We start from the raw sequence: 23515 nt of genomic DNA on the forward strand, positions 1-23515 counted from the left end.
TGAGCATTTATCATCTGCCAGGCATCATATGTTTCACATGTATCATCTCATTTTAATCTTCACAATAACTCCATGAGATGAATATTATAACTACCTTTATATAGGTGAACTATGGCCTGTGAAGAGTTACAATACTTTGCTCACAGCTGGTGGATGGCAGAGGTAGGATCTGGACCCAGGTCTGTTTGACTCAGATCCCAGAGCTTTCAGCTAAAATGCTTTCCTTTTCACTTTACTTTTATCATGCTTCCCCAGATGAAAGTACTAGCCTAGACTGCCTCTTTACAAACACCAGCAGATTGGAAGATAGACTGATTAGAGTTTTACCTCCCTTAACATGTCCCTTCTCTCTCTGGTGGGAAGAATGTGTAGATTCTCAATAGTAAAGCCCATCTGAGGTTGGCTCTGGTAAGGCGGCACCTGGAGAAATCAGGTCTTGCATAGTGAGAATGGATTGCTCTTGGTGTAGGATCCCGAGGTTCTGCCTTTGTCTAAGCATTCCAATAGACTGTGAATCTGACATGTCTAGTACTGCATAAGATAAATTCTGTTAGGCCGTTATGGGAAATCTCAAGCTTTTTCATTCCTGGTAAGAATGCAGGACGACAACCATTATGTACCTGTTAGGTCACAAGACCATATGGAGTTTAACTAAATGGAGAAAATTTCTTAATCTGTGATAAGAGACATGTACCCAGGTATGTGTATTTCAGAGGCACTGATCATGAGATCTTTCTAGAACAGGATTTGGCATAGACAGATCTAGTAATGTAATAAATTACATTCACATGGCGGAAGAGCAGTAGATTGGGTAGCTGGAGACTTCTCTGTAATTGAATTTATACAAGTTCTTGAGCAAATCACTCTATCTATAGGCTTCTATTTACTTACCTCTTTTAAAAAATATATTTTATTGATTTTTACAGAGAGGAAGGGAGAGGGATAGAGAGCCCGAAACATCAATGAGCAATCAGCTGCCTACTGGGGATGTGTCCAAAACCAAGGTACATGCCCTTGACTGGAATCAAACCCAGGACCCTTCAGTCCACAGGCTGATCCTCTATCCACTGAGCCAAACTGGTTTGGGCTATTTACTTACCTCTTGAAAAAGGAGTTGAATTCAATTAATTTCTTCGCTGTTTTATAGTTGTCCTTGAGTGGAAATACATCAACTAGCTTAATCCTATAATACTAGTTATTTCATGCTTACCAGAAGGTTGGGTTATTAATAATCTATTACTTAAACAGGAAAATAAAATGTCATCTGGTAAGTGTAGTTGGTTTATTGACAATATATTTGAGTACAGAAGTATGACTCTGTAGGAAAAATCATGAAAGGAATCCTTGGTGAAGAAGAGGTTGGAGATGCTTACTCTATTCCATCACAGAAAGCATGAGTCTTCTCTTCAGTCTCCTCATGGCTGACTTCATTTCCTGGTTCCTCAGAGTGTAGATCAAGGGGTTCAGCAGAGGGGAAATGACAGTGAAGGTGACAGCAATGGCCTTATCTGTGGGGAGGGCAGTGAAGGGCCGGGAGTAGACATAGATGCAGGGCACAAAATGCAGAGTCACCACAGTGATGTGGGCTGTGCAGGTGGAGATGGCTTTCCTCCTGCCCTCCCCTGCCTGAGACCTCAGCATCATTAGGATGACTGTGTAGGATACCAGGAGGAAGAAGAACCACAGGGTAGTGACTAAGCCATTGTTGGAAATCATCAGAAGCTCAAGTGCAAAGGTGTCTGTGCAGGCGAGGTTGAGGACCTGGGGCACATCGCAGTAGAAAGTGTCAAGCACATTAGGTCCACAGAAGGGAAGCGGGAGCAACAGGGAAATCTGGACAATGGAGTGGACAAAGCCACCCGCCCAGGAGGCTGCAATGAGGGCAGTGCAACGCCCCCTCCTCATGATGGTCACATAGTGCAGGGGCTTGGAGATGGCTATGTAGCGATCAAAGGCCATCACAGAGAGAGAGAAAATGTCTGCCCCACCGAGGAGGTGGAAGAAAAACATCTGTGTCATGCAGCTGGCATAGGATATGGTCTTTATCTTCGACAGAAGGTCTACTAGGACCTTCGGAGCAGTGATGGAGGAGAAGCAGATGTCAAGGATGGCTAGATTGCGGAGCAGGAAGTACATGGGGGTGTGAAGGCGAGACTCACAGGTCACGGTAACCATGATGAGGAGGTTTCCCAGCAGAGTTGTCATGTACACAAAACACAGAAAAAGAAATAAGACCAAACTCAGGTCTTGGGACTGAGTAAGTCCCAGAAATATAAATTCTTTCACTCTGGTGCCATTTCCCAAATCCATTGAATCATGTTTCCTCTTCCTCATGTAGCTTGGAAAAATGAAAATTGTTATTTCAGAAAGTGTTTACTCTCCCTTAATGGATTCAGGTTTATAGAGGCAGGTATTAGGTCTGAAAATCAGTGAGTTGTTATGACCACATGAATAGCTTAGGTTATTGCCAGTGTGTCCAAAATGACATCTTATTGCACAGGCATGCACTTAATTATTCTTTACTCTGTAAATTATAATAATTTAGAAAATACATAAAAACAATGTTTTACGTATACAAGTTCTAAGTACCCAAGATAAACAAGTGGATGTGAAATATTCAGAAAAGGACTATTGTGACACAAAGGATATAAAAATGGAGTCAGATTGGTGTGTGGTTAAGGCAAGTGCCTACTTGCTGTGACTGGGGTCTTTTGAATTCCACAGGAGGTTCCCCCCCCCCCCCCCCCAGATTGTGCGTTCCATTTGAATAGTTTAAGAACCTCTATCTGCAAAATGGTTCTCTTTGGACTGAGTTCTGCAGAAACACTCTTCCCTTTATTTATCTAATTAGAAAATATATTTGTATTCATTTCAGAGAGCAAGGGAGAGGGAAAAGAGACAGAGACGTCAATAGTATGAGAGAATCAGTGACTGGCTGCCTCCTGCACACCCCCCACTGGGGGGATAGAGCCTGCAGCCCAGCATGTGCCCTAACGGGGAATGGAACCACGATTTCCTGGTTTTTGGTTGCCACTCAACCTCTGAGCCACATTGGCCATGCCTCCCCTTTTTCTAAATCACAAATTTAATTTTATGAACAGTTAGAAAAATTGAAAGCCATACAATTATTTTCTATTGCTCTATTCTTCCACAAGGGTACTTCTTTGCTTCTACTATTACTTTAAAGACTTTAGGTACCCAAACTTCAGCTATAGAAATAAAAGTATAACTCAGATCTGTTCTTCTGTTCATTGTTCAAATGTATTTCTTAAAAAAGTACTTTAGGAGAAACCAAGATGGCGGCATAGGTAAACACCAGAAATTGCTGCTTTGCACAACCACTTAAAAAATACAACTAAAAGACAAAATGGACATCATCCAGAACCACAGGAAGGCTGGCTGAGTGGAAATTCTACAACTAGAAGGAAAGAGAAAAGCCCACTGAGACTCAGAGGAGGTGTGGAAATAAAGTGCAGAGGTACAGAGGCGCACATGGAAAGGGCTGGCAACTGAGGACACGGTTGTCTTTGTCAATCGGGAGGTAGTCTCAAACTCCCGACTGCTCTGAACTCCAGTTCCGGGTGAGTCTCTGGGGACCCAGACTCATACTGGGAGAAACTGGACTGTCTGGCATTGGTTGGAACTTGAGGGTGGCTTTCTCTGAGGTGCTTGCAGCGATTACTGGGATACTGAGACTCGGGCATCTTAGGATAGGACTGAGGAGCAACCATAGCTGTTTGCTCCGCCCTGTTGATTCCCTGAGACCCCGCCCCACCCAAGCTGTGTGCAGAGGCTTTTGCATATGAAAGGCCCGGCCCTTTGCAATCTGAAAATTACCTAACAAACTGCAGCTGGGTCAGAGAGACCCAGAACTTCCAAAAGAAGGCCCACGGTCCCACAGCAGCTTGCATTGCTTCACTGCTGGGCCTCATCTGGGCACCTCCAAATCCCAAACAAAGAAGAGGAATCTGCAGATCTCTCCATAGCTCCTCTTGGGTAGCCTCAGGCAGAGGCTAAATTAGCACCTCCTTAGAGATCCAAGAGCCAGTATACCCAGTGGTCAGAGTGGGAACCATCCAGATTACAACTCCTCAGATCCATAAGGGACACACTCAGGGGGCAGACTCAGTGAGCACCAAAGCCCCACTGAAGCAAGTCTTGCCCCAGAAGGGTGTCTGCAGCACAGAAGTTCTCCCACTGCAGACACAGCTGACTCTCACAGTCAATTGGCCTGGAGGTCAATTCCTCCCAGAGCTAGCTACAACAATCAAGGCTTAACTATAATAAGACTGTGCACAAAGCCCACAAAGGGCTGCACCAAGAGTGTCCACCTCAGGTAATTGGGGAGGCAGAGCCACTGGGCCCTATAGGACACCTAGCACAGAAAGCCACTCTATCAACACAGGGAAGCATAAAAAATGTGGAGACAAAGAAACAGGTCACAAATGACAGAAATGGAGGAAAGCAAACTACTGGATATAGAGTTCAAAACCACACTTTTAAGGCTTTTCAAGAACTTTCTAGAAACCGCCGATAAATTTAGTGAGACCCTCAAGAAATCTAGTGAGACCCTTGAGGATATGAAAAAGGACCAACTAGAAATTAAGCATACACTGACTGAAATAAAGAATATTATACAGAGTTCCAACAGCAGACTAGAGGATCGCAAGAATCAAGTCAAAGATTTGAAATACGAAGAAGCAAAAAACACCCAACTGGAAAAACAAAAAGAAAAAATAATCCAAAAGTATGTAGATAGTGTAAGGAGCCTCTGGGACAACTTCATGCATACCAACATCCGAATTATGAGGGTGCCAGAAGAAGAGAGAAATCAAGATATTGAAAACCTATTTGAAGAAATAATGACAGAAAACTTCCCCCACCTGGTGAAAGAAATAGACTTACAAGTTCAGGAAGCACAAAGAACCCCAAACAAAAGGAATCCAAAGAGGACCACACCAAGACACATCATAATTAAAATGCCAAGAGCAAAAGACAAAGAGAGAATCTTAAAAGCAGCAAGAGAAAAACAGTTAGTTACCTACAAGGGAGTACCCATACAACTGTCAACTGATTTCTCAACAGAAACTATGCAGGCCAGAAGAGAGTGGCAAGAAATATTCAAAGTGATGAATACCAAGAACCTACAACCAAGATTACTTTACCCAGCAAAGCTGTCATTCAGAATAGAAGGTCAGATAAAGAGCTTCACAGATAAGAAAAAGCTAAAGGAGCTCATCACCACCAAACCAGCATTATATGAAATGCTGAAAGGTATCCTTTAAGAAGAGGAAGAAGAAAAAGGTAGAGATACAAATTATGAACAACAAATACACATCTATCAACAAGTGAATCTAAAAATCAAGTGAATAAATAATCTGATGAACAGAATGAACTGTTGATTATAATAGAATCAGGGGCATAGAAAGGGAGTGGACTGACTATTCTCGGGGGCAGGGGAAAGGGTTGTGGGGGGTGCGGGAAGAGACTGGACAAAAATCGTACACCTATGGATGAGGACAGTGGGGGGGGGGAGTGGTAAGGGCAGAGGGTAGGGTGGGAACTGGGTGGAGGGGAGCTATGGGGGGAAAAAAGAGGAACAACTGTAATAATCTTAACAATAAAGATTTAATTTAAAAAAAAAGTACTTTAAAAAAATTGAGCTGTCATTGATATACAGGAGACTCAGGTATTTGAAATACACACTTGGATAGGGTTTGATATGGTTTAACCATATAACCACGACACCATCACTATATTTAAGACAGTTAATATATCGACCACCCCAGAAGTGTCCTTTGTAATCTGTCCCCTCTGCCCCCCTTCTTCAGGAAACCACTGATCTGCTTCCTGTCACTGCCTATTAGTTTGTATTTTCTAGAATGTTCAAAAAATGGAATCCCACAATATGTAATTTCTTTTTACTTGGCTTCTTTCACACATAAAATTCAAACATGTTTTTGTGTGTATTCATATTTCATGCCCTTTTATTTTATATACCACAGTTTGTTTATTTACTTACTTGTTGATGAACATTTGGATTTTTTCTTCTTTTTGGCTATTACACATAAGCTGCTATGAATACTCATGTACAGTTCTTTGTGTGAACATGTGTTTTCATTTTTCTTGGGTAAGTGCCTAGGAGTGGAATGGTCGTCACTCTTAAAATTCAATAATAAGGAAAGAAACAACACATTAAAAAAAAATAAGACAAATGATTTGTTCAGACACTTCAACAAGAAGATGTAGGGATAGCAAATAAGCACATGAGAGGATGTACACCATCATTTATCACCAGGGAAATGTAAATTAAAACCATAGTGAGACAATGCTATACATCTATTAGAGTTGCTAAAATAAAAAAAATATATATATTTTCAGAGCAAGCAAAAAATGTAAAGAAATTAGAACTCTGGTGAGAATGTAAAGTGGTACAACCTCTTTTGAAAACAGTTTGGCAGTTTCTTAAAATGTTAAAAGTGTATTTACCATATAATCTTGTCTTTTGAATTCCTTTTCTTCTTCTTATGAATCCTTAAAATGGACCTTAATTTGTTTCTTTACAGTTTATCTCCCCCTTTTTGTAATCAGAAACAGAAGAAAGGTAAAAGTCACTTCTCTCCCACTTTTGGGGTTTGCTTTTCAACTCAAATGGAGATATTTATTTTCATTTAGGTCACCTTCCTTTCAAATGTTCTTTCATTTGTATGCAATTTTGTCCAAAGTCTATTTACTATGGAAAACTAAAACAAAACAAAAACAAAAACAAAAACAAAAGACCTTCCCCAAAACAAAGAAACATTACCTAGAGGTATCAGAGCATCTCGAGCATTGCACAGTCTATTTAAACCTCAGTTGCACAGGTACTGGTTATGCAAACATGGGCAAGTTACTCCACCCCTCGGCCTGTCTCTGAGTAGTATTTGGAAACAATAGCATCTCCCTCATGTGAATTTTGTGATTATTAGATGAATTGATCTATGTAAATCATCAGTACTTAGAGCATTGCCTAATCCACAATAAGTATGATTCTATGTGTATTACCTTAAAGGAAGGGCTCTCACAGACACACAGATTCTTTAACTATACTGACAGCCTTTTAGCCAAGGTGTCTATTTCCCAGAACATGTATTCTAAAACAACTTCAGCAGAACATTTTGTCTTGAGGAAAACACAAGTTATTTTTCCTTAGGTGGCAGTAAGAGTGGCCCAGCGGGTGGTGACAGTGAGTAAGGGGAGTGCTTGCATGGTTTGGCTTCTTATGCCACATTATTACAGACTAGAGAAATCGGGGCATGGTCTCTACAATGAGCGCCATTTGGGCTCAAGTCCTGGTTTTGTCACTGTGATTTGGACGAATGAGAGACCTCATTGAGTCTTCACTTCTTCATCTATGAAGTGAAGGTGTGAGGATTAGGTGAATTAACACATGCAAAGTCTCAGCATACAGGGCTGTTCTGATTAGTGAACTGTTCTGATTACTACTATGTTGAGTGACCTTTAACATTGGAGACTCATCAGTAAATGGAGTGTGTTGAACTAATTGGTAACTGAGTGGTTGATCCCGACTAGTTCTAAGAGAGAGGAAATGGTCACCAGAAAACGCCAACTCAGTATTGTAACTAGAGAGATGGAGGAGGTCCAAACTAGTTATGTTGCTGCTAATCCTCACCAGAGGATATTTTTTCCATTGATTTTTAGAGAGAGTGGAAGGCAGGGGGAGAGACAGAGAGAGAGAAACATCAATGTGAGAGAGCCACATCAGTGGGTTGCCTCCCACACACGCCCCTACCAGGGCCACCCCAACCAGGGCCACCCCAACCAGGGCAGGGGAATGTACCTGCAACCAAGGTACGTTCCCTTGACTGGAATCGAACCAGGATCCTTCAGTCCTTGGGGCGAAGCTCTATCCACTGAGCCAAACCAGTCAGGGCCCAAACTAGTTATGAAAGTCTCTCACGGGGACCCCATGTAAATAACAGACTATGATTTACACAGAAGGGTAGAAGGTACCTCAGACCCCAAGTCAGACCTCCTTGTCAGAAAGAAATAGGTCCCAAGTTCACAACCTGCCTTTAGTAATTCAGATGATATCCACCAGCTTCTGTGCCATCTTTCTGCTATTTTCAATCCATCTAATTATTTAGTAAATATTGATGGAGAATTGGCAGAGTTCTAGGTTATTTGAGAAAAAGGAATTTAATCTAAAACCAGTGGAAAAAGAATTGAAATCTAATGGTAATATGGGAGTAGTGGGGACCATCTGAAGACAGATGAGCTGTGTGTGAGAGGGATGATTTCTCCCTAAGAGGCTCAGAAACCTGCATGGAGAAGGTGACCTTTATATTTGGGGCACACGGGAATGGAGAGAATGGGAGCTCCAGCTTTAGGGGGCCTCTTGAATATATAAAAGTTGCTTATAAGTGGTTAGTTTGGCTGGAAAGAAAGGATGTAAACATGAAGGCACAGAAGACATATGAAAGAAAGTCATTGCTATAAAATTTTTATTTTTGGTAAATCTAAGAAAGGGTAGTTAGGTGTTCATTGTATTATTTGTTAACTTTTTTTGAAGGTCTGATTTCATTTCTCCCTCATTTTAACTTTAGCGTAAGAAATACTTTTGTCAACTTCAGTTTGAGGAGTTCTGTCTCCAGGAAATAAGCCTGTGAAAATCCCTCTTCAGTGTGTAATTAAAGTTGTCCGAGGAAACAAAAACTGCCTTTTCTTCTATTCCAAATAAAACTAATTTTTATGCCTGTCATTTCACAATCTCCTCTTTTTATTATTATTATTACTATTATTATTTTAATCCTCACCAGGGATATTTTTTCCATTGATTTTTTAGAGAGAGTGGAAGGGAGAGGGAGAGACAGAAACACATTGATTGGTTACCTCCTGCCAGCTTAGGTCCACAATATCCTCTTTATTAATGTCTCTTAGCTGTGCTGTCTGTCACTGAAGATTCGCCCTGGAATGCAGCATCTTGTGTACTTATTACTTTATGTTTATGCACAATAAATTTATGAATATTAATGATTCTATCTGGATTTCAATTTTTTTCACTTTTCTTTCCTCACTCTTATGCATAGACACCAGACCCCACAGGCACACACACTCATATAGAGTAATGCTTCTTACCTAAAATCTCCAACCTTCTTACAAGGACATCTTAATTAATGTTCACAGGAACCTTGGGACTCATTCAGCATCAGAAAACTCTGTTAAGTAGTGAATTCAGAGGCTTCTCTTCTATCCTTACGTGGAAAAAGACAAACTCAAGAGTAGTATTTGCTTGACTTCTACATGCTGATTCACGGTGCTTCGTCATATTTACCAATTCTCTAACCCCAGGACTAGTGTGAGAATTATCAGAGGGAATAGAGTTGGATATGGCTGTGGAAAAATTCTCCTGATGGTGAGCTTGTTCCAGTGGGAGTAATTAAGATGTTATGCAGGCACATATGCTTGAGAACACACAGTTTTTTTCTAGCAGCAACAAACTCTACTCAGGCTCCCCTGAACTTTTCAATTGGACCTCAACTTTTGGACCTCCACGTTTGCCTCTGCATTGTCCAATTTTAGTAAAAATTCTGCTAAGTCGGTTCAGCCAGAGCCCTTACCTTCCATGTCTAACCAGATTCCTCATTCTCTACCCTCCCCAAGAGATATCTGATCACCCTGGCCTATCTTCAGCAGAAATCCTGATAGGTCAGTTCAGTCAGAATCATCCCTGATGTTTCCTTTCAGTAATATTCTTCTTGGGAAACAAAGGTCTATTCTTAGGGATTCTGAACAAGTTCTTTAGTCAGTTTTGCCTATGTGGGGTGATTTCTGAAGTGTGACACAGAAGTCCTGGAAGGAGTTCTTGGACCTGAGGGGGGTGTGTAGGCCAGTGTGAAGAAGCTCCCTCTCAACGGCTGATGCACAAAGTGGGCGATGGAGTTCTCATGGGGTGCACATGTAGCCAGGAAATCCACCCTGGATCCATCAGCAAATCCCACTTGCTCAACCTTCACAGTGTTTAAAAATCCTCACCACCTGCACCATTACTACCCAAGTCATGCCTTCATTACTTCTTTCATGGAACTATTTCGGTAGCCTCTTAATTGGTCTTTTTGTTTTTGTCTTTACCTCTCTTCAGTATATTTATAACAGCAGGCCCTGAATTTCTGTGAAAACATGCACCATTAATTCTGCTCTTTGAAGCCCTCTAAATATACACCCCATCTTACTTAATGTGAAAGTCAGAATCCTTACAATGATTGAAAAGGTCCTAATGACCTTGTCCCGTGGCCCCATTATCTCTTTGACTGCAACAACTACCTCTCTTCTCCTTGCTTCTTCTCTTGTAGTTATAAAGCCCCCCTGACTGTCTCTTGGACACTCTGAGTACATCCCCAGCTCAGGGCTTCTGCATGTCTGATTTGTGGACTGAGATTTATACCAGGACATGAACATTTTTTTTTTTCAGTTTCAAAAATTTAGATCTAGCATCTAACTCCAGAAATGGGTGGAGGAGGGGCGGGAGGAAACTCTCAGCAGCTGTAAATAGCATAATAAGTAAACAAATAATAGCCAAGTTGATATATGGAATAATGTTTTCTGCTTCATTCCAACCTTTTTGAATGTGTATGCATAGTCTGAAGCATCTTCAGAGGTTTCTGCCATTTTTAAGGGGCCATGTTATCAGAGAATACAAGATGCAATAGTTATTATTTTTTTTTTATTTTTTTTTTTACATTTTAAAGTGATTTTATTTTATTTATTTTTTTAATTAAATCTTTATTGTTCAGATTATTACATTTGTTCCTCTTTTTTCCCCCCCCATAACTCCCCTCCTCCCAGTTCCCGCCCCACCCTCCACCCTCACTCCCCACCCACTGTCCTCATCCATAGGTGCACGATTTTTGTCCAGTCTCTTCCCGCATCTCCCACACCCCTTCCCCCCTCAAGAATAGTCAGTCCATTCCCTTTCTATGTCCCTGATTCTATTATAATCAACAGTTCATTCTGTTCATCAGATTATTTATTCACTTGATTCTTAGATTCACTTGTTGATAGATGCATATTTGTTGTTCATAATTTGTATCTTTACCTTTTTCTTCCTCTTCCTCTTCTTAAAGGATACCTTTCAGCATTTCATATAATACTGGTTTGGTGGTGATGACCTCCTTTAGCTTTTCCTTATCTGTGAAGCTCTTTATCTGACCTTCAATTCTGAATGATAGCTTTGCTGGATAAAGTAATCTTGGTTGTAGGTTCTTGGTATTCATCACTTTGAATATTTCTTGCCACTCCCTTCTGGCCTGCAAAGTTTCTGTTGAGAAATCAGCTGACAGTCGTATGGGTATTCCCTTGTAGGTAACTGAGTTTCTTTCTCTTGCTGTTTTTAAGATTCTCTCTTTATCTTTTGCTCTTGGCATTTTAATTATGATGTGTCTTGGTGTGGTCCTCTTTGGATTCCTTTTGTTTGGGGTTCTCCATGCTTCTTGGACCTGTAAGTCCATTTCTTTCACCAGGTGGGGGAAGTTTTCTGTCATTATTTCTTCAAATAGGTTTTCAATATCTTGCTCTCTCTCATCTTCTGGCACCCCTATAATTCTGATGTTGGTACACTTGAAGCTGTCCCAGAGGCTCCTTACACTATGCTCGCATTTTTGGATTCTTTTTTCATTTTGCTTTTCCGGTTGGGTGTTTTTTGCTTCCTCGCATTTCAAATCATTGACTTGATTCTTGCGCTCCTCTGGTCTGCTGTCGGGAGTCTGTATAATATTCGTTATTTCAGTCCGTGTATGCTTAATTTCTAGTTGGTTCCCCAATATAAGATCGAGGGTCTTATTAGTTTTCTTGTAGATCTCATTAAGTTTATCGGCGGCTTCTAAACAGTTCTTGAGAGACCTTAAAAGTGTGGTTCTGAACTCTATATCTTCCATTGACAATTTTGTCCTGTTTCTTTGTCTCCGCATTTTGTTATGCTTCCTTGGTGCACCCCCTAGTGGTCTTTGTTCGCAGTCTTATAGTTAAATCTTGATTGTTGTAGCTAATTCCAGGGAGGGTTTGACCTCCAGGCCAAGTGGCTATGAGAATCAGCTGTGTCAGCAGTGAGAGAACTTCTGTTCTCTAGGGAGGTGCTAATCTAGCCTTTGCCTGAGGCTATCTGGCAAAAGCCTCTGTGCAGGGCTTGGGCAGGGCAGGTCACACAGGATCAACAGGGTGGGCCGGAGAGAGCAGTTATGGCGGCTCTCAGTCCTGTCCCCAGGGGCTCTGCCTCTCTGAGTCCCAGCACCCGCTGCAAAGCTCAGAGAGAAAGCTGCACTCGCTCTGACCGAAGCCAGACAGTCCCGCTTCTCCCGTTTGAGTCTGGGTCGCTAAAGACTCGCCCGGATCTGGAGCTCAGAGTCTGCGGCTCCCTCCCGATTGAAAACTCCAACCGCGTCCTCCGCCGCCAGCCCGCTCGCGCACTCGGCACCTCAGAATTTGACTTCAGCACTGCGCCTCCTCTGAGTGTCCGTATGCGTTTCTCTTTCCTCCTAGTTGTAGGACTTCCACTCAGCCAGCGTTCCTGTGGTTCTGGGTGATGTCCCTTCCGTTTTTTGGTTTCACTTTTGAAGTAGTTGTTCAAGGCAGCAAACTCCTGCGTTAACCTATGCCGCCATCTTGGTTCTCCTGAGGATGCAATAGTTATTATTTTTGTTTGCTTTGCTCCATTTATTTTTTTTGGGGGGGGGGGTAAAGAAGGAGTTAAAGAAGTTTCATTTTTCCTTCAAAGAGCTTTCCCAGAGTGGTGATTCATTTCCATTCTACATGATTATAATGAACACAGTTCTCCTGGCTTTCATAATAGTGTGAATTCAAGGTCATATGTGTAACATGGGTTTTCCTGAAATCCAGTTATTTATTTATATATGGGGCATCCCTTGTGTTCATATTCTTATATGAAAGGTATTAGCACTATAGTTACAATAGCAAAATTTTAAAAATATTAAATACATCTTGTGTTTGATTTGGGTCTGGGCTAATTTCTAAAGAATCATTTAGCAATACTGGACTGATACTAAATACCCTGTGAAGCTGCAATTAGTTGAGGGGCTGCTGGTTCTAAGAACTAGGCAACTGACAAGAGGATGAGGGGAAAATTATAAGTCTGGATGCCAAGTTCTGAATAAATAATCTTTTCACTTTTGCACTATCTATAAGTAAAGTAGATATGTTAAATGAAAAGTACATATAGAACTGGGACAATATATTTTTTTGTTTTGTTATATTTGCCACTTATCCTAGTTCAATAAGATGCTTGTAAGATAGACTAATGACCTCTCTGGCTAACAATTGGATTTCTCTACTTTCTTTTATAACATAAAATCCATCTTTCTACATTATTAGTTTATGCTAATCAGAATCTTTGAAAGTCATGTGTACCTTAATAGAAATATAAAAATTATCTAGAAAGTTTTTTAGTGAATACAGTTTATTTGATGCACAAACATTTTTAAAGGTGGTAAGAAGGAGTGAGCTACTGGTCTATACCCTGTCAGAAAGCACAAGTCTCCTCTTCAGTCTCCTCATGGCTGACTTCATCTCCTGGGTCCTCAAAGTGTAAATTAAGGGGTTCAACAGAGAGGAGATGACAGTGAAGGTGACAGCAATGGTCTTATCTGTGGGGAGGGCAGTGAAGGACTGGGTGTAGACATAGATGCAGGGCACAAAATGCAGAGTCACCACAGTGATGTGGGCTGTGCAGGTGGAGATGGCTTTCCTCCTGCCCTTCCCTGACTGAGACCTTACTGTACTACTAATAATATGACCATATAGGACACAGGAGAAAGAAGAACCACAGTGTGGTTAGCAGTCCATTATTGGAAGTCAGCTGCTCAAGCATAAAAGTGTCTGTATATGTGAGGTTGAGGACCTGGGGGACATCGCAGTAGAAAGTGTCAAGAATATTGGGTCCACAGAAGAGGAGCGGGAGCAACAGGGAAATCTGGACGATGGAGTGGACAAAGCCCCCCGCCCAGGAGGCTGCAATGAGGGCAGTGCAATGCCCCATCCTCATGAGGATCACATAGTGCAGGGGCTTGGAGATGGCCACATACCCATCTAATGCCATTACCAACAAAGAAAATACATCCATCCCTCCAACAAGGTGGAAGAAAAACATCTGGGTCAAGCAGCCACTGAAGGCAATGGTCTTCCTCTTTTAACAGAAGGTCCACCAGAACCTTGGGAGCTGTGATGGAGGAGAAGCAGATACTGGCGATAGACAAATTACAGAGCAAAAAGTACATGGGGGTCTGAAGGAGAGACTCACAGGTCACGGTGACCATGATGAGGAGGTTTCCCAGCAAAGTTGTCACGTACACATAAAGTAGAAAAAGAAATCAGACCCAACTCAGTTCTTGATTCTGGATGGGGCCAAAGAAAATAAATTCTTGTGCCATTTTTTGGCTCCATGGAGTCATCTTCTTTTTCTCTCTTTTGTTTCAATCTACTTCATATGAAAAAGTACTTGTCTACTTATTTGGTTTTCTTCCTAAGCACTAAGAATGCAATTCAGAAAGCTGCCTACATGGCTGTGCCATTTATAATTTTTTAGTTGCCCACATTTTCAAGATTGCAATCAGCTTGGTGATTAAGTAAAATGATCACATGCAAAGTCATTCAATAATTCTTTTTCTATAAAACTGCTTTTGGTGAGGATAAGCTTTTATTTTAAGTAATGATATTTCCATAGCCTATTTTAATTAACTTATTTTAGTTTTAAAATTTTATTATTATTTTTCCACACATATTTATTGAATGCCAGGAGCTGTCTGAAGCATTAAATACAAAAATAAGTAAGACATGGTTCCAGCCATTGTAGTCTTATAATCTATAAGTTTAATATTCATATTAGCAAATATTCTGTTGACTTCAAGAGTGTTTTTTTTGTGAAAAAAAGATATCATTCTGTTTCCTGTTGCAATATTGCTGTGGTGTGAATCAGTTTCCTTGCTTTTGGATGTTTAATGTTGAATTTCTTAAAATTATAGACTCTAATTCTGTGTAACTGGTCATTATGATTACCCTATACTAATTAGATGTTTTTGCTTAATTATTTTAAAATGTTTATAATTTGCTATTGGGGAAACAGATAGAAACAATGTGTAAATCCAAATCTCAAAGTATATCAATAATTTTTTAAATATTATGATTGAAACACTTAAACATGAAAGTTACCCTCATATCAGATTTTAAGTGCGTGACACGACATTGTTAACTATAGCCACTGTGTTGTACAGCAGACCTATAAAATTTACCTCTCTTGTATAACCGATGAGGTCCTTGCTTGAGTGTGGAGGAGGGAATAAAGATAGTAACCCACTTCTGAGAGGTGGTCCATACTATGTCAATCATGCTCTCCTCTTCCTCTTTCCCTTTGTGGGTCAAAGACAAGAGAATGAAGGGATCACACAGCAGGGAGAGACACTGGTATAATTAGAATAATGCCTATTTAAAAATACATATTTTTAATTGGTTTCAGATAGGAAGGGAGAGGGAGAGAGATAGAAACATCAATGATGAGAGACAATCATTGATTGGCTGCCTCCTACATGCCCCATACTGGGGATAAAGCTCAAAACCTGAGCATGTGCCCTGACTGGGAACTGAACTGTGACCTCTTGGTTCATGGGTCAATGCTCAGCCACTGAGAACACCAGCCAGGCAACAAGAGAACATTTATAGCAACTTCCAAATGTCTATGGATAAATTGGACCCCATGTCAAAGTGCTTATAGCTGATCAAAAGTGGATGATTTGAAGAAAAAGTGAATGATTTGTGTAAATTGATGAACATTATGCATGGCAAAATGTGAAATGTGTCATGAGAGAAGGAGAGGTAGATTTTGGTGGGATAGGAGTGGTGACAGAAACTATGATTTCTAGCAGTAACAAAAGCTATTATTTAAAAAAATTTTTTTTATTGATTTCAGAGAGAAAGGAAGAGAGAGAAACATCAATAATGAAAGAGAATCATTGATCATCTGCTGCCTGCATGCCTCTTTGAGCTGCAATCTGGGCATGTGTACTTGTCCAGAATCAAACCTGGGACCCTGTAGTCTTCAGGCAACACTCTATCCACTGAGCCAAACCAGCTAGGGCTTGCTGGTCCTCTTACCATAAGGCTAGCAGCTTGAGAAAACCAAATCAGTTAGATTTCCAGTCTCAGTTTGACTGCTCATCCCAGTTTACTGCTCTCAGATGGTCCAAGTATCCTCTTCAGTCTCTTCATGGCTGACTTCATCTCCTGGTTTTTCAGGGTGTAGATCATAGGGTTCAACATGGGAGTGATGACCGTGTTATTGATGGACACGGCTGTGTCCATGGGCAGCGTAGTGAAGGGCCGGCAGTAGATGTAAACACAAGGCACAAAGTGAAGAGTCACCACCAGGATGTGGGAGGTGCAGGTGGAAAGGGCCTTTTTCCAGCCCTCCCCAGAGTGAGATCGGAGCATCACCAGAATGACAGTATAGGACCCCAGGAGCAGGAGGAACCACAACAACGTCACCAGCCCATTGTTAGAGATCATGAGAAGCTCCAGAGCAAAGGTGTCAGTGCAGGCCAGTTTAACCACCTGGGGCACATCACAGTAGAAGGCATCCAGGGTGTTGGGGCCACAGAAGGGGAGTGGAAGCATCAGGATTATCTGGACAATTGAGTGCAAACCACCACCCACCCAGGAAGCCACCACTAAGGCCACCCACACCTCTCTCCTCATAATGGTCACATAATGCAAGGGTTTGGCGATTGCAAGGTACCTGTCATAGGCCATCACAGAGAGGAAAAAAATATCTGCCCCACCAGTGAAGTGGAAGAAAAAGATCTGTGCCATGCAGCCATTGTAAGAGATGGTTTTCCTCTCTGACAAAAGATCTACCAGCAACTTGGGAACGGTGACTGATGAAAACACAATGTCTAGAACTGATTTGTTCCTTAGGAGAAGGTACATGGGAGTGTGAAGGTGGGAGTCACAGGTGATGGTCACCACAATGAGGGCATTGCCCAGCACAGTTGTCACATACACAGCAAGGAAGAACACAAACAAGAAAAACTCCAGTTCCCGAAAGCGAGTGAATTCTAGGAAGACAAATTCCCTCACAGTGGTGTGGTTACTCTGGCCCATGATGGGGATCACCTTCTTCCAGGTCTACGTTGGGAGAAGACATGTTAAGATTAGGAGTATGGTATCATGAGGCAGCAACATCACTTATCATATATTGTTATAAGGCTTTTTTAAGCATCCAAATAATCATGACTACTCAGAAAATTGGTCTGGAAAGTCTTTATCCTGATGGTTCTTCATTCCTACTCCAAATACAGTGTGTTTACAGGAAGAACCATCACACTTCTATGCCCTTACTCTAACCACAGGGTCATGAGAGGACAATGGTCATTTGACTCTGGCTTATCTTATGTCCTGCAAGAGTAACTTCCTCACATGTATGCAAAGCTTTCTATTTTACTGCAACATTTCATCTTTATTTTGATTCTTATAATGTCTATAAAGTGGTTATGGGGAAACGGAGCTTACAGCCTAATATTTTACATGAGAGGCTGGGGATTTTAATCAGCCAAAGACTTTTAGTTCTTATTGACATGCATATCAATAATTGCACATGGATATTTTACCTTTCAGAGGTTGAAGACTGAACACTATAGATATTAGAAAATTATATGTGTGCTAAGCTAAAGTTGCCCGCAATTGTGTCTTCAGGATGCCTTCACTTACCTTTAGGTTAGAAAAGTGAGCCTGCAATGATTCCCCATCTTCATGGTTCTGTTCGTCCTCACCCAAACACGTGCACTGTCCACTGCTCACTTAGACACTGAACTGGAAGTCTAAGAATATAATAAGCAGCATGGGGAATAGTGTCAGATATTTGTAGGAAAAATAATTTTCAAAGAGGAATAATGCAGTTGCTGATGCCATGGGAGTTATTAAAAGTTGCTAAGCAACATGTGTAAATATTGGGATTTCCCCATCTATCATTCCATTGCTTTCTATTCCACTGTGGTCTGAGAGCATACTTTGTGTAATTTGTGAAAGTGTGTTTTATGGCCCAGAATGTGGTCCATCTTAGTGAATGTTCCATGTGAGCTTGAGAAGAATGTGTATTTTGCTGTTTTTGGAGAAAAGTAATTTATAAATATCAATTAGGTCCAGTTGATCATTGCAGCTGTTCAACGCAATGCATCCTTCCTGATTTTCTGCCTATTGAATCTACCGATTACTGATTGAGGGGATCAAAGTCTCCAACTATAATAGTGATTTGTCTATTTCTCCTTGTATTTCTATCAGTTTCTGCCTTGCTTATTTTGACACTGTTCTTAAGTGCACACATATTAAGGATTATTATGTAATCTCAGAGAATTGACCCTTTTATTATTATCATTACAAAGACCCTCTGTTTATCTCTGATAATTTTCTATGTTCTAAAGTTTCCTTTATCTCAAATTAATGTATCTACTCCAGTTTTCTTTTGATTTTTCTTTCTCCATTTTGTTACTTTTAATCTCTGTGTATTTTTATATTTAGAGTGGGTTTCTTGTTCTATAACGATACCCAACATATACTTGGGTCTTTAACAAAAAAACCCATTTTGTAGTCCCTGTCTTTTAATTGGTGTGTTTAGATTATTTGCATCATCAGGAGGCTTGAAAAGTCAACCAAGGGACTCTATTTCATCATTCTTTTATTTTGTCCTTAAAAATTCAGTTTAGAGCAATGGTTCTCAACCTCTGGGTCTCGACTCCTATGGGGGTCGAATGACCCTTTCACAGGGGTCGCCTAAATACATCCTGCATATCAGATATTTACATTATGACTCATAACAGTAGCAAAATTACAGTTATGAAGTAGCAACGAAAATAATTTTATGGTTGGGGGTCACCACAACATGAGGAACTGTATTAAAGGGTCGCGGCATTAGGAAGGTTGAGAACCACTGGTTTAGAGAATAACCTTGAGAAGAACATTCAAAATTTAAGGGTAAGCTTTCTTAGCACCATAAATTGAATTTTCTACTAGATAAGTTGACACCAGAAGAAAAAGAATAGGGATTTGCTATCCTGAATGCTACTTTAGAAACATCAGAATGATTTATCACCAGGGATTTTGACATAATTGAAATCCCTGAACAGTTATTGTGAAAAGTATATAGATTTCCTGAATTTAGAAGAGGGGATTCTCTTCTTGAGCCATAAATTACAGGAATTACATATATGTATGTAATTTAATTTCTGCAGCTATTTTGCAAAATAAATATGAAAATTAAATGTCAATCAATTTTAAATGACTAGTATCCCTTTGGTAGATTTGGAGAACGAGGATGGGAGAGCATAAGTGACATCCATAAATTGTCAGAGTCTGGATCTGGGATTAGAACCTTGATCATCTGAGAAATATCTTTGTGCTAATGGCATCAAATAGCAACTGTAAATTATCTGGCACAATACCTCATGAACTGCAGGCACTCGGTCAATGTGACTTTCTCTGTAAATGCATAAATGTGTATCAATGTTAGCAGCCAGACTGTGAGGGTCCTGAAGTTTTCTGTGAGGGCGCCTTCTTCTGCTCAGGAACTTGTCCTCAATGTTCCCTTCTTCCTTAAGCGTCTGGCTTTCTTTCTAGATTCTTAATGTTCAAATGACTATGAAACTTAAAAAATAACCTCTTTTAAAAGGGAACGTTTGGTATTTTATTTTTTTAAAATATATTTTATTGATTTTTTACGTTTGGTATTTTAAAAGGGACCAGCCTTAAACTAATAGATGAGTGTCAGTTGGTAGAATCCCAGGCAGCAGCATAAAAATAAGAGAAAATTCGAAGGTTATGGACCTCCCTTGTGCCTAGAATATATGGCACTTCCTGTTTCTTTGGATAGGAGTTAAGAGCAAGCAACCTCCTCAGGAACTTGTTGTTCTAATTTCTTTTCCTGGGAGCAACATTTCTAAGATTGGTTAGGATGTCCATCAGAAGAGCAGAAGAGAAAGGGAAGAATTTGGGTTAAATTTATAGAAAGGCAGAAAGACTAGAGTAATGCATGGAGAAGAAACACTACTATAAAAAAGTTCCTGTCACCCAGCTGAGTCTGATTTCCCAAGGCTCTTAAGGAAGACTGGATAATACAAACACAGAGAAAATGACGGCCGACTGTCTTCTCTCTCTCTTTTTCTATCTCTGCAGTCTGTTCTCTACTGTATTTTTTAAAGCTATTCTGCTTTGGATACAGTTTAATCAGGCACATGTAGCCCCTTTCAGTCTTCAAGTTGCTGTCTAATGAGACGGGGAGAATAAACTGCAAGTGTGTGTTTGTGAGTAGAAGACACTTGAAATGAGGAGATAAAAGGAGTTTGGAGATAGTGTAACGTCTAAGAAACTCATTTTCTTTTTATTGTGTAAAGTATTACAAATAATAGTACATATGTCTTCTTTTTTTCCCCATTGACCTTCCCCCGGCCTCCCCTACCCCCCCGGCACATGCCCTTACCCCACCCCCCAGTGTCTTGTGTTCATTGGTTATGCTTACATGCATGCATACAAGTCCTTCAGTTGATCTCTTACCCCCTGTTCAACACTTCCCAGCCTTCCCACTATAATTTGACAGTCTGTTCCATGCTTTTCTGCCTCTCTGTCTATCTTTTTGTTCATTAGGTTATAATGTTCTTTATTATCTATAAATGAGTGAGATCATGTGATTTTTTTCTTTCACTGCCTGGCTTATTTCACTCAGCATAATGCTCTCCAGTTTCATTCATGCTGCTGCAAATGGTAAGAATTCCTTCTTTTTTTACAGCACTGTAGTATTCCATTGTGTAGATGTACAGTTTTCTAATTCATTCATCTGCTGATGGGAACTTAGGCTGTTTTCAAATCTTAGCTATTGTAAATTGTGCTGCTATGAACATAGGGGTGCATATATCCTTTCTAATTGGTGTTTCTGTTTTCTTGGGATATATTCCTAGAAGTGGTATTACTGGGTCAAATGGCAGTTCCTTTTTTAAATTTTTGAGGAAATGCCATACTGTTCTCCACAATGGCTGCACCAGTCTGCATTCCCACCAGCAGTGAAGAAAGGTTCCTTTTTCTCCGCATCCTCTCCAACACTTGTCGTTTGTTGATTTGTTGATGATAGCCATTCTGACAGGTGTGAGGTGGTACCGCATTGTTGTTTTGATTTGCATCTCTCGGATGATTAGTGACTTTGAACATGTTTTCATGTGTCTCTTGGCTTTCTGAATGTCCTCTTTCGAAAAGTGTCTATTTAGCTTTGCCCATTTTTTGATTGGGTTGTTTATCTTTCTTTTGTTAATTTGTATGAGTTCCCTGTAAATGTTGAAGATTAAACCCTTATTGGAGATAACATTGGCAAAGATGTTCTCCCATGCAGTGGGCTTTCTTGTGTTTTATTGATGGTTTCTCTTGCTGTGCAGAAGCTTTTTATTTTGATGTAGTCCCATTTGTTTATTTTATCCTTAGTCTCTCTTGCCCTAGGATCTATGTCTGTAAAGATATTGCTATGATGTATGTCTGCAGTTTTGCTGCCTATGGAGTCTTGTAGGATTTTTATGGTTTCCCGTCTTACATTCAAGTCCTTTAGCCATTTTGAGTTTGGACCAGCAATGGTTCTCTTTGGACTGAGTTCTGAGTTTGTTTTTGTGTATGGTGTAAGTTGGTGATCTTGTTTCATTTTTTTGCATGTATCTGACAAAATTTCCCAGCACCATTTATTAAAGAGGCTGTTTTGACTCCATTGTATGCTCTTGCCTCCTTTGTCAAATATTAATTGAGTATAATGGCTTGGGTCAATATCTGGGTCCTCTATTCTGTTCCATTGGTCTACAAGTCTGTTCTTGTGCAGTACCAGGAAGTTTTGAGAACTGTGGCTTGATAATATAGTTTGAAGACTGGTATTGTGATCGCTCCAACTTTGTTCTTCTTTCTCAGGATAGCTGTGGCTATTTGGGGTCTTTTTTTTATTCCGGATGAATTTTTGGAGAGTTTGTTCTAGATCTTTCAAATATGCCATTGATATTTTAATAGGTATTGCATTGAATCTATAGATTGCTTTAGGCAGTATGGACATTTTAATGATGTTGATTCCACCAGTCTATGAACATGGTATATTCTTCCATTTGTTTATATCTTCCTCTATCTCTTTTTTCAATGTCCTGTAGTTTTCTGCGTACAGGTCTTTTATGTCCTTGGTTAAGTTTATTCCTAGGTATTTTAATTTTTTTTGGTGCAATGATAAATGGGATTGTTTTTTTCATTTCTCTTTCTGTGAGTTCATTATTGGTATATAAAAAGGCCATCGATTTCTGTGCAATAATTTTGTATCCTGCTACATTGCCAAATTCATTTATTAGGTCTAGTAGTTTTTTGATGGAGTGTTTGGAGTTTCCTATGTATAGTAGGAGAAGCAGATGTCAAGGATGGCTAGATTGCAGAGCAGGAAGTACATGGGTGTGTGAAGGCGAGACTGACAGGTCACGGTGACCATGATGAGGAGGTTTCCCAGCAGAATTGACATGTACACAAAACACAGAAAAAGAAATAAGACCAAACTCAGGTCTTGGGGCTGAATAAGTCCCAGAAATATAAATTCTTTCACTCTGGTGCTTTTTCCCAAATCCATTGAATCATGTTTCCTCTTCCTCATGTAGCTTGGAAAAATGAAAATTGTTATTTCAGAAAGTGTTTACTCTCCCTTAATAGATTCAGGTTTATAGAGGCAGGTATTAGGTCTGAAAACCAGTGAGTTGTTATGACCACATGAATAGCTTAGGTTATTGCCAGTGTGTCCAAAATGACATCTTATTGCACAAGCATGCACTTAGTTATTCTTTACTCTGTAAATTATAATGTTTTAGAAAATACATGAAAACAATGTTAAGTATACAAGTTCTAAGTATCCAAGATATACAGGTGGATGTGAAATATTCAGAAAAGGACTATTGTGACACAAAGGATATAAAAATGGAGTCAGATTGGTGTGTGGTTAAGGCAAGTGCCTACTTGCTGTGACTGGGATCTTTTGAATTCCACAGGAGGTTCCCCCCCCCCCCCCCAGATTGTGCGTTCCATTTGAATAGTTTAAGATCCTCTATCTGCAAAATGGTTCTCTTTGGACTGAGTTCTGCAGAAACACTCTTCCCTTTATTTATCTAATTAAAAAATATATTTGCATTCATTTCAGAGAGCAAGGGAGAGGGAGAGAGAGATAGAGACATCAATAATGAGAGCGAATCAGTGATTGGCTGCCTCCTACCCCCCACTGGGGGATTGAGCCTGCAGCCCAGCATGGGCCCTGACAGGGAATTGAACCATGATTTCCTGGTTCATATGTTGACGCTCAACCTCTGAGCCACACTGGCCAGGCCTCCCCTTTTTCTAAATCACAGATTTAATTTTATGAACAGTTAGAAAAATTGAAAGCCATACAATTATTTTCTATTGCTTTATTCTTCCACAAGAG

The 23515-nt window shown here is 40.3% G+C and overlaps 2 protein-coding genes and 1 pseudogene across 2 annotated transcripts; all 3 read right to left on the reverse strand.

Moving 5' to 3' along the window:
- Window positions 1-1374: 1374 nt before the first annotated feature.
- Window positions 1375-2310, reverse strand: LOC118663639 (olfactory receptor 4D11). Its single transcript, XM_036323471.1, has one exon. It carries the CDS (start codon window positions 2308-2310, stop codon window positions 1375-1377), a length of 936 nt encoding a protein of 311 aa, XP_036179364.1.
- Window positions 2311-13521: 11211 nt separating this feature from the next.
- On the reverse strand, window positions 13522-14459 carry LOC118663643 (annotated as a pseudogene).
- A 1756-nt stretch (window positions 14460-16215) lies between these two features.
- Window positions 16216-17160, reverse strand: LOC118663653 (olfactory receptor 4D6-like). Its single transcript, XM_036323493.1, has one exon. It carries the CDS (start codon window positions 17158-17160, stop codon window positions 16216-16218), a length of 945 nt encoding a protein of 314 aa, XP_036179386.1.
- Window positions 17161-23515: the final 6355 nt, after the last annotated feature.

This window comes from Myotis myotis, unplaced genomic scaffold, assembly GCF_014108235.1.
Source record: "Myotis myotis isolate mMyoMyo1 unplaced genomic scaffold, mMyoMyo1.p scaffold_m19_p_10, whole genome shotgun sequence".
Classification (NCBI taxonomy): domain Eukaryota; kingdom Metazoa; phylum Chordata; class Mammalia; order Chiroptera; family Vespertilionidae; genus Myotis; species Myotis myotis.

What these genes read in the sequence shown, in the direction of transcription:
- LOC118663639 (XM_036323471.1), bottom strand. Translation starts at nt 2,310, where the DNA reads ATGGATTTGGGAAATGGCACCAGAGTGAAAGAATTTATATTTCTGGGA.
- LOC118663653 (XM_036323493.1), bottom strand. Translation starts at nt 17,160, where the DNA reads ATGGGCCAGAGTAACCACACCACTGTGAGGGAATTTGTCTTCCTAGAA.